This window comes from Lucilia sericata, unplaced genomic scaffold, assembly GCF_015586225.1.
Source record: "Lucilia sericata isolate MDLA Ls3-8-SP2 unplaced genomic scaffold, ASM1558622v1 Contig000992F_arrow, whole genome shotgun sequence".
NCBI lineage: Eukaryota > Metazoa > Arthropoda > Insecta > Diptera > Calliphoridae > Lucilia > Lucilia sericata.
This window is the reverse complement of record NW_023994975.1, coordinates 70,001-86,846: the sequence shown is the minus strand read 5'-3', so window position 1 is coordinate 86,846 and position 16,846 is coordinate 70,001. Positions and strand designations below refer to the sequence as shown.

Below are 16,846 nucleotides of genomic sequence, written 5' to 3'. Positions count from 1 at the left end.
ACATTTTAATTTAGTATTCCATAATACTAAATATCCCTTACCTTATATCACAAACATGTTCCCCCACCATCAATTACATTAATTCTAACTTGTCAACCCTACTTCATTTCAAATCGCATAACTGTTCTCACTTGTTGCTCTTCATTGCATTTTTCAGTCTAATAAGTCAAGTTGTTCGTGTCGGTCGCATAAATGGTTCGTGTCTAATAAAAATCGAAAAATAATTGTAAAAAGTGTTTAAACAAAAGTGAAAATTAGTGAAAAATGTAAGTTAATGTTCATTTTATAAAATAAAAGTGTTTAATTGTGGGTTTCTTTGAATTTCACGTTGTTTTAGTCCATTGAAATTTTTGCAAATTTACTTATGACGTCATTGTTTTAGTAGCGTGATTGTTCGTGTTCTGTTATTGTAGTTGTAGTCAATAAGAAAACATTACCGATGAGTTTTTAAGGAAAAGTAGAAGTTGTATTTGTGGTATAAATGGTTTGTGAACTTGATAATTTTTGGGATCTCAGCAATAGTGTGGCAACTACTGTTTTAATGCAAGTTTTATTAGTGAATAGAGCTTCCGTAACTCAGGATTGTTGTTGTTAGTGTTCTCAGAAAAAGCTGCATAGGAAGCTGTTGCAAAAACGAAATTTTCACTAATACATTCTCATTGATAGTGTAGGGTTGCTATGATTTTTATTATCTCCAAAATGTAGGTATTTTGAAAATAATCTGAAAAAGGGTTTCAAATAGGTTTTTGTAAAATTATATTCAATATTTGTGAAAATTTTTATAATAAGTTTAATAAATGTTAAATTTGAATTAATTTAATAAATAATTTCGATTTGAAAAAAATTATAATGAAAAAAAAATTTTAATTTAAATTTGTAAAAGTTCCTTTTTATCTAAATTCCATAGGTTTCAAGTAATTTTTTTACTGTTAAATAAAGACCTTAATTTTAGATTAATTTTAAATGAAATTAAACCAAAAATATTTATTTTAAAAATTGGGAAAAAATATAAATAGGTCGAAAATATGGAAAAATTTTTAGAATTTCTATAATTCGGAAATTATAAAATATAATTTCCAATAATATCTTGTAAATCGAAGCACTTTCAGCAAATATAAAATTTTTTTAAACTAGATTAAAAAATTTGTATAATGAAGTTGTATTGAGGGCCGTAAAAAGTAGATATTGGCCTTATTTTAGTTTTCCAAAAAAAAAAACTACATATTAATTACACAGCCAACGATGAAAAAACAAATTTTAAATAAATTTCACTAGTATTATTTGGTCGTAATATATGAACTAAATATTCAATAACATATTCCGAGAAAACTATGGGTGATAAAGAAAAACGGATATCAGATTCCGTTTCAGCACCTAAAATTACATGAAATCGAGTCAAATTGATTTTAAAAGTTTTTACAAAATTTAATTTCATTGGACTGTGAAAATTTTGTTTGTAAAAAATCGCTTATAATTGACTAGAATACCCTGGGTGCTTCACTACCCTAACCGATATTAAATACATACAAAATTTTGATTACTTTTATAGAAAATTTTAATTAATTAGAAGTTTTTTAATGTTATTGTTTTTAACACGTGAATAAATTCGCATTCAATAAGCAGCGTATATTTTAAGTTTCATTCGTTTAGTTTTCACATTGTAGAAATTTTCGAAAGTATTATTTGAAGAAAAAAAAGTACTATAAAATACCTCTTAGAAATTCTCATTCAATAAAATGTTTCTGTGTTCAATATTATAGAAAATTCAAAAAAATATAATATGACGTACCAAATGTCCTTTACATTAGATTCTCATTCACTCAGGCCCCTACATATTAGATTTTATACTTCAATGTTCAATATCGTAAAAAAATCAAAAAGTACCATCTGAAAAACGAAAACGTACAAAAATGTCTCTCAATAAATTATCATTTAATAAGGACCGTGTGCCATGTGTTCCGGTTCCCTATTATATAGAATCCAAAAGGTACCATTTGAAGAATGGAAAAGTACCAAAAAGCTCCCACTTACGGATTACTATTTAGTTAGAACATGCATTTCAAATTTATGTTTCTAGGTTTAATATATTAGAAAATTCAAAAAGTACTATTTATGAGGTAAAAAGTACTAAAAAGTTCTATACTAAAAATGTTTATTCAATAAGGACCGCCTATGTTTAATAGAACATACAAAGATTATCATTTGAAAAAAGAAAAAGTGGAATAAATTCTTCCTTTATGGAAAGTACTAATAAAAAAAATATCTTTTCGTCTAATACTTTTTCAAAAAATTTAAATTACAAAATATTCCGTTTTAAATCTATATATCACAGATAAAACTCAAACGATTCAAATCTGCATTCATTTGTTACAGAAAAATTGTGCTTTCAAAAAGGTACCAAATAATTTACTCGAATTTGGTCCTATATGGAGCTTAGTATCCGAATTCCAAAATAATATACATATCAATAGCATATTTTATAGGAGTAAATTAACAATTTTTTAAAATTTTATAAAAATTGGCTCAATGATTTTGAATAAAATTAAATTTCCCGTTTTTCTCCTTTTTTAGTACTTTTTTCCCCAGTGAAATAACAAATATTTTGTTTCAATAAATATTACATTTTAAGAGTAGATATAGATACATTTAAAATCTTTCTTGTATCCCTAATATTATGTAAGATAATTAAGAAAACCTGTTTTACCCGTTTTTTCCCCATTAAAAAAAAATTATTCTTAGTGGAACTACATAATCAAAAACACATCTACTGTCAAAATTTCATGATTCTAGGTTCAGCCGTTTGGGCTGTGCGGTGATGAATCAGTCAGTCAGTAACGCTACTCTTTTCCAATTATTATTTTTTTCTGAGTAAGAAACCAATTGGGTATTCCAATTAAATATTCTTAATGTGGATAAATATTTTTTCAAATAATTCTTTTTTTTATATTAATACAAGTCAATTTTAATTTAGTATGTATTCCATAATACTAAATATCCCTTTCCTTATACCACATACCTGTTCCCCACTAATAATTACATTAATTCTAACTTTGTCAACCCTGTATTATTCTCAAATCGCATAACTGTTCTCACTTGTTGCTCTTCATTGCATTTTTCAGTCTAATAAGTCAAGTTGTTCGTGTCGGTCGCATAAATAGTTCGTGTCTAATAAAAATCGAAAAATAATTGTAAAAAGTGTTTTAATAAAAGTGAAAATTAGTGTAAAATGTAAGTTAATGTTCATTTTATAAAATAAAAGTGTTTAATTGTGGGTTTCTTTGAATTTCACGTTGTTTTAGTCCATTGAAATTTTTGCAAATTTACTAATGACGTCATTGTTTTAGTAGCGTGATTGTTCGTGTTCTGTTATTGTAGTTGTAGTCAATAAGAAAAGATTACCGATGAGTTTTTAAGGAAAAGTAGAAGTTGTATTTGTGGTGTAAATGGTTTGTGAACTTGATAATTTTTAGGAATTTTATTAATGTGGCAACTTCGTATAGAATTAGTGAGTTAGAGCTTCCGTAACTTGAGATTGCAATCGTTAGTGTTCATAGGAAAAAGCTGCATGGGTAGATGTTGCAAAAACCAAAGTTTCACTAACATATTCTCATTGATAATGTAGGGCTGCCATTATTTACATATATGTATTCCTTAAAAACAACTCGTTAATCCTTTAGAAAAAATCATTGAAAATTCGTAATTGAAATAATTTTAAATAAGAAAAAATTCAAAAATAAGCAATTTCTAAATAAATGAGCAGATAAAAATAAAAGTGCTAAAAAAATCAATTAAATAAAGAAAAAATTTATTAATAAATAAAAAGGTTTTATCGGAAAAAATAAAATGAAAAAAATATATAAAAATCAAAATTAAATTCAAATTTAAAAAATAAAGAAAAATAAAGTGTTAATTCTAGAAAATCACTAATAAAATAAAAATTAAATGAAATTAATAAAAATATAAAAATCAAAGTGAAATCGTTTTAATAATGAAAATTTAAAAGTATGAAAATCCACAAGAAAGTTAAAAAAGCAAATCAAATGAAGAAAAATATATAAAAATAAAAGAAGATTGAAATCTCAGAAAAAAAAATTTAAAAAGCAATGTTTTAAGTAAAGCCAATAAAATATGTGCAAATTAAATTTTGAAAATTTATTAAATCTTAAAAATTAAATTGTGTTAGTGTAATTCCGATAAAATTTCTCTGAAGCGGATACATCAACTAAACTAGAGGAAATGCCGAAAAATCAAGGTTTGTTGAATAATATTTTTAATAAATCATGTAGCTATAGCCTTAAAGCGCCATCTGTATGTCGAATTTAAAAACATTTCATTAAAATGAACCACTTAAAAGTTAAGACACAAACCTAACGAATCTTTGAGTTTGAAAAAAATCTTAGAATTTTTTGGCACGTTTCATTAATCAAACAATATGTAGTCAAGTTCAAAAGTATAAAGTAAAAGACAAAATTAGAATAACCTATGATTATATAAAATCATTTTCTGAGCCTACTCTGGCATGTCCGATACGAATTCTTCTTTCAACGTAAAGTAAAATTATTTATTTCAGTTCTAATCCAGTTCTGTTCTAGTTCCGTTCTATTTCAGTTCTAGTTCAGTTCAGTTCTAGTTCAGTTCCAGTTCAGTTCTAGCTTAGTTCTAGTTCAGTTCTAGTTCAGTTCTATGTAGTTCAATTCTAGTTCAGTTCTAGTTTAGTTCAGTTCTAGTTCAATTCTAGTTCAGTTCTAGTTCAGTTCTATTTCAGTTCTAGTTTAGTTCTAGTTCAGTTCTAGTTCAGTTCTAGTTCAATTCTAGTTCAGTTCTAGTTCAGTTCTAGTTCAGTTCTAGTTCAGTTCTAGTTCAGTTCTAGTTCAGTTCTAGTTTAGTTCTAGTTCAGTTCTAGTTCAGTTCTAGTTCAGTTCTAGTTCAGTTCTAGTTCAGTTTTAGTTCAGTTCTAGTTCAGTTCTAGTTCTAGTTCAGTTCTAGTTCAGTTCTAGTTCAGTTCTGGTTCAAGTTCAGTTCTAGTTCAAGTTCAGTTCTACTTCAGTTCTAGTTCAGTTCTAGTTCAGTTCTAGTTCAGTTCTAGTTCAGTTCTAGTTCAGTTCTAGTTGAGTTCTAGTTCAGTTCTAGTTCAGTTCTAGTTCAGTTCTAGTTCAGTTCTAGTTCAGCTCTAGTTTAGCTCTAGTTCAGTTCTAGTTTAGTTCTAGTTCAGTTCTAGTTCAGTTCTAGTTCAGTTCTAGTTCAGTTCTAGTTCAGTTTTAGTTCAGTTCTAGTTCAGTTCTAGTTCAGTTCTAGTTCAGTTCTAGTTCAAGTTCAGTTCTAGTTCAAGTTCAGTTCTACTTCAGTTCTAGTTCAGTTCTAGTTCAGTTCTAGTTCAGTTCTAGTTCAGTTCTAGTTCAGTTCTAGTTGAGTTCTAGTTCAGTTCTAGTTCAGTTCTAGTTCAGTTCTAGTTCAGTTCTAGTTCAGTTCTAGTTGAGTTCTAGTTCAGTTCTAGTTCAGTTCTAGTTCAGTTCTAGTTCAGTTCTAGTTCAGTTCTAGTTCAGTTCTAGTTCAGTTCTAGTTCAGTTCTAGTTCAGTTCTAGTTTAGTTCTAGTTCAGTTCTAGTTCAGTTCTAGTTCAGTTTAGTTCAGTTCTAGTTCAGTTCTAGTTCTAGTTCAGTTCTAGTTCAGTTCTAGTTCAGTTCTAGTTCAGTTCTAGTTCAAGTTCAGTTCTAGTTCAAGTTCAGTTCTACTTCAGTTCTAGTTCAGTTCTAGTTCAGTTCTAGTTCAGTTCTAGTTCAGTTCTAGTTCAGTTCTAGTTCAGCTCTAGTTTAGCTCTAGTTCATTTCTAGTTCAGTTCTAGTTCAGTTCTAGTTCTAGTTCAGTTCTAGTTCAGTTCTAGTTCAGTTCTAGTTCAGTTCTAGTTCAGTTCTAGTTCAGTTCTAGTTCAGTTCTATTTCAGTTCTAGTTCAGTTCTAGTTCAGTTCTAGTTCAGTTCTAGTTCAGTTCTAGTTCAGTTCTAGTTCAGTTCTAGTTCAGTTCTAGTTCAGTTCTAGTTCAGTTCTAGTTCAGTTCTAGTTCAGTTCTAGTTCAGTTCTAGTTCAGTTCTAGTTCAGTTATAGTTCAGTTATAGTTCAGTTCTAGTTCAGTTCTAGTTCAGTTCTAGTTCAGTTCTAGTTCAGTTCTAGTTCAGTTATAGTTCAGTTATAGTTCAGTTCTAGTTAAGTTCTTGCTCAGTTCTAGTTCAGTTCTAAATTGTCTAAATAAAAAGCATTTAAATTTTTTTATATAATTTATTTTCAGTATAATTTTTCTTTTCTTTTAATAATTATTACTTCACATATTACAATAACTAGATTATTTTCATTTTATGTTTATTATTTTTTTGTTTTAATATTTTGTTTTTTTTTTTCTTTCGTTTTTAATATTTATTAAAAATGTACATTTATAGAATATAATAATATATTTATGTATATTTAATAGTGGCATGTGGGTTGTTCATTTAATATTATTTATTATAATTATCATTATTATTAATATTTTTATAATTTTATAATAATTATTTTCTTTTATATTAAAGTTTAAAGGATAAATTATGTTTTATTTTAGAATTTTTAAATTAAAATTATAAAATTAAATATTAAACTAAGATTAACAACAAAAAAAAGATATAACAAGGGGGGTTGTTTAAGAAAAATGTTTTCCAATTTAAAGCAAAAAAAGTAAAGAAATTAAATTTGATTTATATACAAAATAGTTTTTTTTTTCTAAAATTTTTTCTTATAAAATTTTAAATTAAAAAAACAGAAATTGAATTTGTTTTCAATAAGGCGCAATTGATTTTTTTTTTTTTTTTTTGTTTTAAATTTTATAAATTTTTTTAAATATAAAATTAGATTTGTTGTGCTTTTAAACAAAAAGTGCTAAACAACAATTTTTTAAATATAATTATGTTTTTTTTTTTTTAATTTTTTTTAACTTAAATATAAAATTATTTATAATACAATTTAAAACTGAAAATATGTTAAAATAAATTATTATACAATTATAAAGGGAAATTAAAAAAAATTATATACATTTATTTAAAGTTTTTTTTGGAAAAAAAATATTGGAATATTTTATTTTTTTGTTGTAGGAGAAGGATTTTGTATTTTTTTTTTATAAAAATGGAATGGTTTTTTTAAGGTTGTTTTTAAAATATAATGTTGAACTTGGCTTGGGGGATTTATTGTTTTTATTTTTGTTTGCATAGAAATAATTAAATATCACATTTAAATAATTTTTAAAAATATACTTTTTAAAAAAATAATTTTTTTTAATGGAATTTTTATTTTTTTATTTTTAGGTAAGACAAAATCATTCTTTTGTTGCTGTTCATATTAAATCGGTGTAAGTTGTTTGTCATTTTGTAATGTTTTTGGGAACTTAAATATTTTTAAATTTTATAAATTTATGGGATTTGACTTGTTTTAGCAAAATGAAGGTGGTGATTAGGGGAAATAATGTCAAACTGATTTTTCTTTAAAAAGATTAAAAATTTATAGCTTTTTTGGTACAAAATTGGGAGCTTTTTCTAAAAAGTTCTTCTACTTTCGGAATTGGTGTTGTGGAAGCATTATAGAGTCTATGTTTAATTTACAGAGAGTTCTCAAATCAGATATTTCTTTAGAGATATTGATTTTATTTGAAACTTGTTTTGGGGAATATTTAGAGAATCTCGCGAACAATTCTAGAACTAGTTTGTCAAGATTGGAAGCAATTTTACAGTTTTGCTTGGCCTTGAGTCCAATGATTTAAGTTCAAAAAAATTTATTTTCGGAATTGATGCTGTGGAAGCATTATAGAGTCTATGTTCAATCTACAGAGAGTTCTGAAATCAAACCATTCCTCAGTAATAATGGTTTTATTTGAAACTTCTTTTTGGGGAATATTTGCTGGATCTATTTTCGATCTTAAGTCAGTGATAATGGTTAGAGAATCTTATGAACAATTCTAAAACTAGTTGTTTTTGGAACGACTTTGATTTTGTGAAAGCGTTCGATCAACAAAAAGTTCTGAAATCAGATCTTTCTTCATTGATAATGGTTTCGAATTAAAGACTTGGTTTTCAGGGAATATTTAGAGAATCTTACGAACAATTCTAGAACTAGTTCTTTGTCAAGATTGAAATCAATTTTACAGTTTTACTTGGCCTTCATACTAATCTACAGAGAGTTCTATAAACAGTGATAATGGTTTCGAATTGAGACTTGTTTTAGGGAATATTTAGAGTATCTCACGAACAATTCTAGAACTAGTTCTTTTTGCCATGACTTTGGTTTTGTTAATTTGAGGCTAATAATTTCAGTTCAATAATATTCCTATCGGAATTGGTGCTGTGTGGATGAAACTAGTTTTGAAGAATATTTAGAGAATCTCACGAACAATTCTAGAACTAGTTAATTTTGATTTTGTCAAGATTGGAATTAGTTAGTTAGTCACCTATAGAAGTTATGTATATAGAACCAATATATGAATAATTAGTTCCAGGAAAACTCTTTCAAAAGTACTTTAGAATCGTAATAATGTTTAGGAGAACTAGTTCTTGCTCTCCAAGGTTGGTAATCGAGAACAGAACCACTTCATATTCTGTTTGCACTTGTTCTAGAACTAGATCAAATTCAAAAGTTGAGTTAAAGAATTTTTTTGAAGATAATCCCAGCAAAAACATGGTAATGAATTGTACTTATTCAACAACTTACTTTTCAATGATCACTACATACCGTCTGCATTACTCATAAGGAGTCTAGTAAAGGTTCCTTAACTAATACTTTAAAAGAAGTTTATAATCAGAAGAAAGTTGAAGAGAACTAGTTTGAAAAGTAATGGCACTAAATACAAAATTACTCTTCATCAGTTTGAATTCGTTCGGTTTGAACTCGTTCTAGAATAAACTCAAAAATTAAGTTAAATAATTTTTATCAAGATATTGTTTAGAACGAAAATAAATAGGTTCAAAGAATATGATCCTAGCAATCTATTAAGAAATACTTTAACTTCAAAGTAATATTCCGGAGAACTAGTTCTAGAAGTAATAGTACACTGTTTAAACTGCACTTGAACTAATTCTGTTTGTATTCATTCTTAACAATCAAAATAATATTCCGTAGAGCTAGTTCTAGAAGCAATGGCGACTAGCAGCAAGTGTGTTATTTAAACTGAACATAAACTTATTCTGTTTCTATTTATTCTTGTTCCTTAAGCAACACTTTAAAAGAACTTTAAAGCCAGAATAATGTTCATGAGAACTACTTTGAGAAATAATCGCGACAAGATTACTCTTCATGATTTCGAAATATGGTTCCGATTGCACTTGCTCTAGAACTAATTCAAAAATTGAGCTGAAGATTTATTTTTATTTAGTTTTAGTTCTAGGGAATCCTTAGAAGACAAACTTTAAGAAATACTTTAACACTTCAAAGTAATATTCCGGAGAACTAGTTTTAGTAGTAATGTTGCTGCGCAGTTTGAACTGAACTAGAACTGATACTGTTTGTATTCATTCTTTACAATCAAAATAATATTCCGGAGAGCTATAGTTCTAGAAGCAATGGCGACAATGACAATGGCAAGTGTAAGAAAAAAAGTTCCTTAAGCAACACTTTAAAAGAACTTTAAAGCCACGATAATGTTCAAGAGAACTAGTTCGAGAAATAATCGCGAAGAGACTACTCTTTATGATTTCGAAATGGTTCCTATTGCACATGTTCTAGAACTAATTCAAAAATTTTATTTAGTTTTAGTTCTAGGCAATCTTTCAGAATATGTACAACTTTATACGAACAGTTTAAGAACTAGTTCTTTTTCCAGTAACTTTAAAATTATCAAGATTGTGAAGAAATATTGCAAAATACTTGAAGAACTCTTCGCTAAAAACTAATAAAGAACCAGTATATAACTAGTATCAAGTTTAGGTTCCTAGTAAACTCTCTAAAAGTACTTGCGAACTGAATTTGAACTAGTTCTGTTTGTATTCATTCTTGAAAATGTTATTTTGAAAACAATGTTAAAGTTTTTCAGCAAAATTATTAATTTTTTGATTTAAATTTTATAATTTTTGTTAAAGCCTAGTTAAGAAGAATTTTTATATAGATTTTTTTCTAAAAGTTAATTTTAAATTTTTAACATTTTTCTAAAATTACTACAATTTAAAAAAAATTATTAAAATTTTTATGAGTTTTAGAAACAGTTTTGGAACAACAATTTGGATTCAGTTGTCTTTAAAAGTGGGTTTTTAATAATTTAAATTTTTTTTAAATTTTAAATTTTTATAAATTTAAATTCAAAACGAGTTTGACATTATTCCATGGGTAAGAATAGGGCATATCACAGATTATCATATTTACAATGAAATTAAATGTTACATTTTTAAAAGTTTAAAAAAAGTCTAGGAACTTTTTTTAATAAAAAAAACAGTTTCCTTTAGCAAAAGTATAAATTTTTTTTAAGTTTAAAGTTTCTTCGCTTTATTAAGAAATCGGTGATATGCCTTATTATTGGTTTAGATTTAACGGTTTAATTTTAATTAAAATTTTAAAAAATTATTACGAAAAAATATAATTACAAAAAAAAAATACACTTTTAGTTTTGGTAAAAATTTAATTTTGTATATACAAAGTAAGCGTTTCAAGTTTGGGGGGGTTTTATCGTTTATAATTATAAATTTTTATATAATTTTAGAAAAAGATTTTATATAAAAAATTAAAAAAAAATTATTTTCTAACTTTTTATATAAAATCTTCTTTTTTTAAAGACATTTTTATAGCAAAAATATTTAGTTAAATTTGCTTTAAAACTTAAAAGCCTTGTTTTTTTAAATTTATATTATTTTTTTCAAATACAACAACAATAAGTTTTGAAGCTTAGAGAAAAAGTTTGGGGTTTTGTTTTTTGTTTTTTTTAGCTTAGATGGGTTTAATTCGTTTTTGTTTTTGTTTTCCAGCTTCTTTATATTTAATATCAATATAATACATTTATAGATTTATATAGTTTTACTTTTTAAAGGAAATTATTATAAATATTACAAAGTTTTATAGTTCATAAATAAATATTTTACATTTTCTTTTAAATAACATGTAAAAATGTGCGTAAAAAGCTTTTACTTTAATTATAAATTTTTAATTTTTTTTTTTTTGTATAACTAAATATTTAGTATCAAAATAGCTAAATCATCTATAACAAACGAAAAAAAAAAATTCTTTAAAACTAAATTTTATTTCACAGAAATTTAACCAACAAAAAGACCCTAAAAACTTAAAATAATTAAATTTCTCTTTCTTTTTGTCATTTTAAAGTAAACTGGTTTGTTTGTTATATTTTTTTTTTTTTAATAGGAATTGTTTTTAGTTTTTTTTTTCTGCCAAAAATTAAATTCTTTTCTAAAAAAAAGAATTTTTTAATTCACATAGAACAAACACTTGCTAAACTATTTAGTTTAATTTATTTCAATTTTGTGCTTAATTTTTCTGTATAATTTTCTTTTTTTATACATTTAAAAAAAATTTCCTTTTTAATTTATCTGGTTTTGCAAAACATCACATTTTCTTGTCTGTTTTCTTTTCTTTTACAATTCATTGTTTTTTCGTTTAAATTTTAGGTTTTTCTCTTTAATATAAATTAATTCAATTTATCACTAATTATTTATTAATGTTTGTATGTTTTTTTATAATAATTATGTTTTTAATGTTTAATTTTTTTATTATTATTTTTTATATATAATTAAATATATAAAATATATGTAGTATGTATAAAGATAATTGATGATTAGACTTACATGACTAATGGTATGGTTTTAAGTGTTCAACATAGTTTTCTGGTATAAGTCCTGTTTTACCATTTAATGTGCCTTGCAACCAGCCAGGTTCATGTGAAAAACCAACTAGAAATGGGAACAAAATTATAAAATGTTAGTAAAAATTTTATTTGACTTAATTTTGAATAATGTAACTAGTTCGGGAACAAGTGCAAAAGGAAACACTTCAGTTTCCGAAAATAGGCCGCTAGGAAGTAGTCTAGGTACCAATTCGTTAGCAATTTTTGAATTTTGACCTAATTTTGATCATCGGCAATCAATTTATGGAGCGGTTTCTGAACAAATGATATTCTAAAGGTAGTTCTTCTTCTTTAGATCAGTTCTAGAGTTAGTGTTTCCCAGTGGAGAGTCTTTATCATTTATTGTCACTGTTCTATCAGCTATCTATCTATCTATCTATCTATCTATCTATCTATCTACCTATCTATCTATCTATCTATCTATCTATCTATCTATCTATCTATCTATCTATCTATCTATCTATCTATCTATCTATCTATCTATCTATCTATCTATCTATCTATCTATCTATCTATCTATCTATCTATCTATCTATCTATCTATCTATCTATCTATCTATCTATCTATCTATCTATCTATCTATCTATCTATCTATCTATCTATCTATCTATCTATCTATCTATCTATCTATCTATCTATCTATCTATCTATCTATCTATCTATCTATCTATCTATCTATCTATCTATCTATCTATCTATCTATCTATCTATCTATCTATCTATCTATCTATCTATCTATCTATCTATCTATCTATCTATCTATCTATCTATCTATCTATCTATCTATCTATCTATCTATCTATCTATCTATCTATCTATCTATCTATCTATCTATCTATCTATCTATCTATCTATCTATCTATCTATCTATCTATGTTATTTAACAACTTACCATTTGTTATAATTTGATTTGGTTCAAATGATAGTTCACCTTCGCTCTCGCCCAAACAAGCGTAAAGAGTACGTACTCGCCTAAAGACACAACAAAATAAAAAATATAATAATTTCAGTTCCCACTCACTTCAAAATTCTTTACTTACGCTGTGCCAGCTTCTAAATCCCTTTTATTTGCGTAACATCTTTATTGCGATGCACCTTTTGCGGTGTCGTACCATACTCATTTGGTGAACTACCCGTACTGCCCACTATCATAGAAGGAGCAGCCGTTGCGGTAACCACATCATCCACCTGAGAACCCAACAGTGTGGACAACGATGTAGCTTGTGAGGAATGTGGCACATAATCAATAGAACCGCGGGCGGATAATAAACGACCGCTACCGCCTCCTCCGCCCCCACCATTCGTCGATGACAGAGAATCACAAACGCTTTCGTTGGAACTAGATGTTGAGGCAGCAGCACCCGAGGGATAATGTTTATTAGAGGCATATGGCAGATGATTGCTGCGCTGCAGCTGGACTGGTGGATGTTGCTGGGGCCCACTTCCAGTACCATATAGGGCTTCCTTGCGCATGGCCAATGTGGGTGGTGAGACATTATTTAAACTAATGCGATTGCCGGAGGTATTCGTACTGTAAATGGACGTAGAGGCCGGTGTGGCTGTGGCCATTAGATAATCATGCCTTAAATTGGTGGCATTAGCCGGTGTAGCATGATGAGCCGTTAGGCCACCATTGGTGTTGGCGGTTAAAATGCCATAGACGGCCTCGTTGGCATTATTGCGGCGCATACTGATGTCGCTCTGCGACATTGAATGCAAATTCTTAACACTGCCCATATTTACACTCATACCCAGACTTTTGGGACCACTGCCACCATTTGTGGCATGGGCAGCCAGCAGACCACCATTAGTACCATTTGAAGTGATAACCCCAGAGTTGCCACCGCTGCTCCCGCCACCACTTCCACCCCCGCCGCTCGTACCATAAATCATGCCATTAGGAATGTTCTGTAAACTCGAAGACATGGGAGAATCGGTAAAATTAGATTTTGTCACTACACGGTAGACTTGTTGTGGAGAATACATGGAATTGCGACCCACCGAACCACCACCACCGCCCGCTGACAGTGATTTATTGGCTTGACTGGCACGTGGTACCCTTACCGGAGGACTGCTCGAATTCGACTGGATGTGAGCGCCCACCGCACTGGGATCATTCTTGAAGATGCGTTCATAGTTTTCGATAAGAATATTAATAACAATATTGTTAAACTTAATATCCAATATGGCAGCTACTGTTTCCTCTTGAGGCCTCAAGAGAGTGGGACCAAATACCACACCCAAATTGAAGACAGACATTTTGTTTTTCTCGAATTTACGAGAGACTCTGTAGAAGAACGAAATAAAAGATATTAAGAGGCTATAGCTATGTTAAAAGAAAACCTTGTACTTACTCGGTCAAATGTCTGATGACCATGTCAAGCATTTCGAAATTTGATTGAGGCAATTTATAAACCAACTTATGAACTTCATGAACACGTTGATTTAGATTTTCTTGTTCTAGAAAAAATAACAACGTAATTGAGATTCCGTTTAAACTATATATAAAGCTAATATGACCACTTACTGGCTGCCTCTATAAAACCACTGTGATAGCGATAAGTCATTAGCGGTTCATTTAGATTACGCAAATATGTTTTAAGAGCACTGGCTATAGTATTGCTCTCCATGAGATCCCTATATTGTTCCTCGTTGAAAACACTTTCAGCCTTTTTGCGATCCATGCCCAAAGCTAAAAGTTTCGATATTTTGGTGCCCACACCACTTTTACGATAAATGCCCTCATCTTCTAGACCACGATTTTCCAAAGTCTCAATACATTTGCGCACAAAAGCAAAACCGGTCTCATCCAATTGATATTCCTCACCCGCCTTAACCTTACCGGGGGCCAAATAGGTCTAAACATGATAAAACACATATGAAATTTGTATTCTTTTGATACTGTAAGTAAAATCCACCTACCGGCTCTGTACCATCCATGGCGTTAATCCACGCTCTACGATCCTCTTCACTTAAGGCCTGAAATGTATAAACAATACCCGGTTTCTCTTTGAATGTCAAATCGAAACAAAATCTCTTCTCAAACTCAGAAGCGCGTCTTTGGCACGATACTAAAGTCAGTTTCTCTTCTTCGCGCTGTTCGGGTCTAGTGAAACTGTGATTCATTTGATTGAACTGGAGCATTGTAAACTCCTTTTTCTGTTTCTTGTATGTGCAATAGTATTTTGTCCATGTTGCCTTAAAGGGTTCTAAAAGAGAGATTTTCAAAAGAGAACCTAAATTATGGGTGTTAATATCAGTTTTTTAACACTCAAAATTAAAAATAAAATGGCGGTTTATTGTGTATGTATTTACAAAAGTTTTAATGGACGTGTGTTTAATTAAATATTTACATTGAAATGATAATGAATTTAATAAGGACGGGAAGTTGTATGACTTTGTTTATATAAATTTTTGTATGTCCTTTTTTTGAAAGGATTTAAGGATAACATTTGTAGGTACATACATACTTCTAATAAGATTTATTAATATAAACACTTACTTTTTTCCATCAAAAACAAATAGCCACGTTTGGTGTACTTTTCTTCTGGCTTCTAGAAAGAGAGGAAGAGAAAGAGAGGTGTAAAATAGTTGGGAATATTATAGTAAAATCTTAGGAATATATTAGAATTTTGTTTGATATATAGCAAGGAAATTAAATTCGAACTTAGTTAATTGCTATAAGAATCTTTCGGAACCTGAGGCTTATGTTTGGAGACTTAAACTTGGTTTAAACGAGTTTAGTTAAACCCGGAAAATTAAAGTTTAAGTTAGATATTTTAAGGAAAATACCAACAAAATAAAAAACTATACTTATTTCATGCATTTTGAACTATTTTAGAAACTTGTAATTAATTTTGGAGTCTTAAACTTGATTTAACTGAGCATAATTCCAAACGTTTATTAAAAGGAACTTTTAGCTTAGAATTTTGTATAAAATATGACAATAAAATTAAAATCTACACAATTTTCTGACTATTGGAACATTATGGAATCAGGAAAATGATTTTAAAGTCTTAAACTTGGTTTAAGCAAGTTTAGCTAAACTCGCAAAAATAAAGTTTAGTGAAAACGAAAGCTTCTAAACAATGTTTAGACGAAAGTTTTATGATTTTCTTGACAAAATATTAAAAATGTTGCCATATTTTTTGTTAATAATTTACAAATTTATTTAATCTCGGATTAACTGTGATTATTTTTAACAAAATAATTAATATTTTGTTAAAACTAATAGTTTAAACAACAATTAGTTAAAAAAGTTGTTCATTTGCCTGCTTAACGTTTTTGGCGTTGCCATGTTTTTCCAAAAATTTAGAAATTCGTTTAAAGTATGGCAACAATAAATAAAATATAACTTCTTTTGGGCAAATTGAACAATTTTTTAACCGAAAATTTGATTTTGAAATCTTAAACTTCAAATAACCGAGATTAGTTAAACTTTGAAAAACAAAGTTTAGTTAAACTTGGCACTGTTATATCACATTTAGTCAAGAATGTTCATAATTCCAGCTAAAGATTTTTTAGTGCTGCCATATTTAAAGCAGAAATATTACAAAAAATTTATTTTACATTTAGCAATAATGTAATAAAATTTAACTTTATTTAACAAAGATTAGTTAAACTTCAAAAATACAAGTTTAGATAATTTTTATCTTTTAAATAATAGTTTATTAAAATTCTTATTAAGATTCTTTAGCTGATCCTCTATTTTTAGCCGAAAAGTTAAAATTTATTTTATATTTTTGTTTGTTCTACTTACTGTTCGCTTTTCCATATATTTCAATTTAAGTTCAGTGACTTTCTCTCGGGTACCTTCAAAATTTTCACGAGTCTAAAATTGTAAACAAAATTAATAAAAATAATTCCATTTCGCAACTACAGCTACTTGTTTCACCACGACTACTTACCTTTTGCACTTTATGCCTTAAGTCCTGTAAATAATCCTTATTATCCTCAGCCTGTTCGTGGGCCGTATGATAAAACACTAACCAGCTCG

General features: G+C 28.0%; 1 protein-coding gene across 1 annotated transcript in view; it reads right to left on the bottom strand.

Moving 5' to 3' along the window:
* Nucleotides 1-11,688: 11,688 nt before the first annotated feature.
* LOC119609495 (rho GTPase-activating protein 26) overlaps nucleotides 11,689-16,846 on the bottom strand; it is a 36,263-nt gene continuing 31,105 nt past the window's right edge. The window contains 10 exon segments of the mRNA XM_037964308.1: nucleotides 11,689-11,895; nucleotides 12,743-12,822; nucleotides 12,891-12,918; nucleotides 12,921-14,137; nucleotides 14,205-14,310; nucleotides 14,378-14,708; nucleotides 14,773-15,059; nucleotides 15,353-15,404; nucleotides 16,610-16,681; nucleotides 16,758-16,846. The exon segment at nucleotides 16,758-16,846 is cut by the window's right edge and continues 127 nt beyond it. Coding sequence (XP_037820236.1) covers nucleotides 11,795-11,895; nucleotides 12,743-12,822; nucleotides 12,891-12,918; nucleotides 12,921-14,137; nucleotides 14,205-14,310; nucleotides 14,378-14,708; nucleotides 14,773-15,059; nucleotides 15,353-15,404; nucleotides 16,610-16,681; nucleotides 16,758-16,846 — 2,363 coding nt within the window. The 3' untranslated portion in view covers nucleotides 11,689-11,794.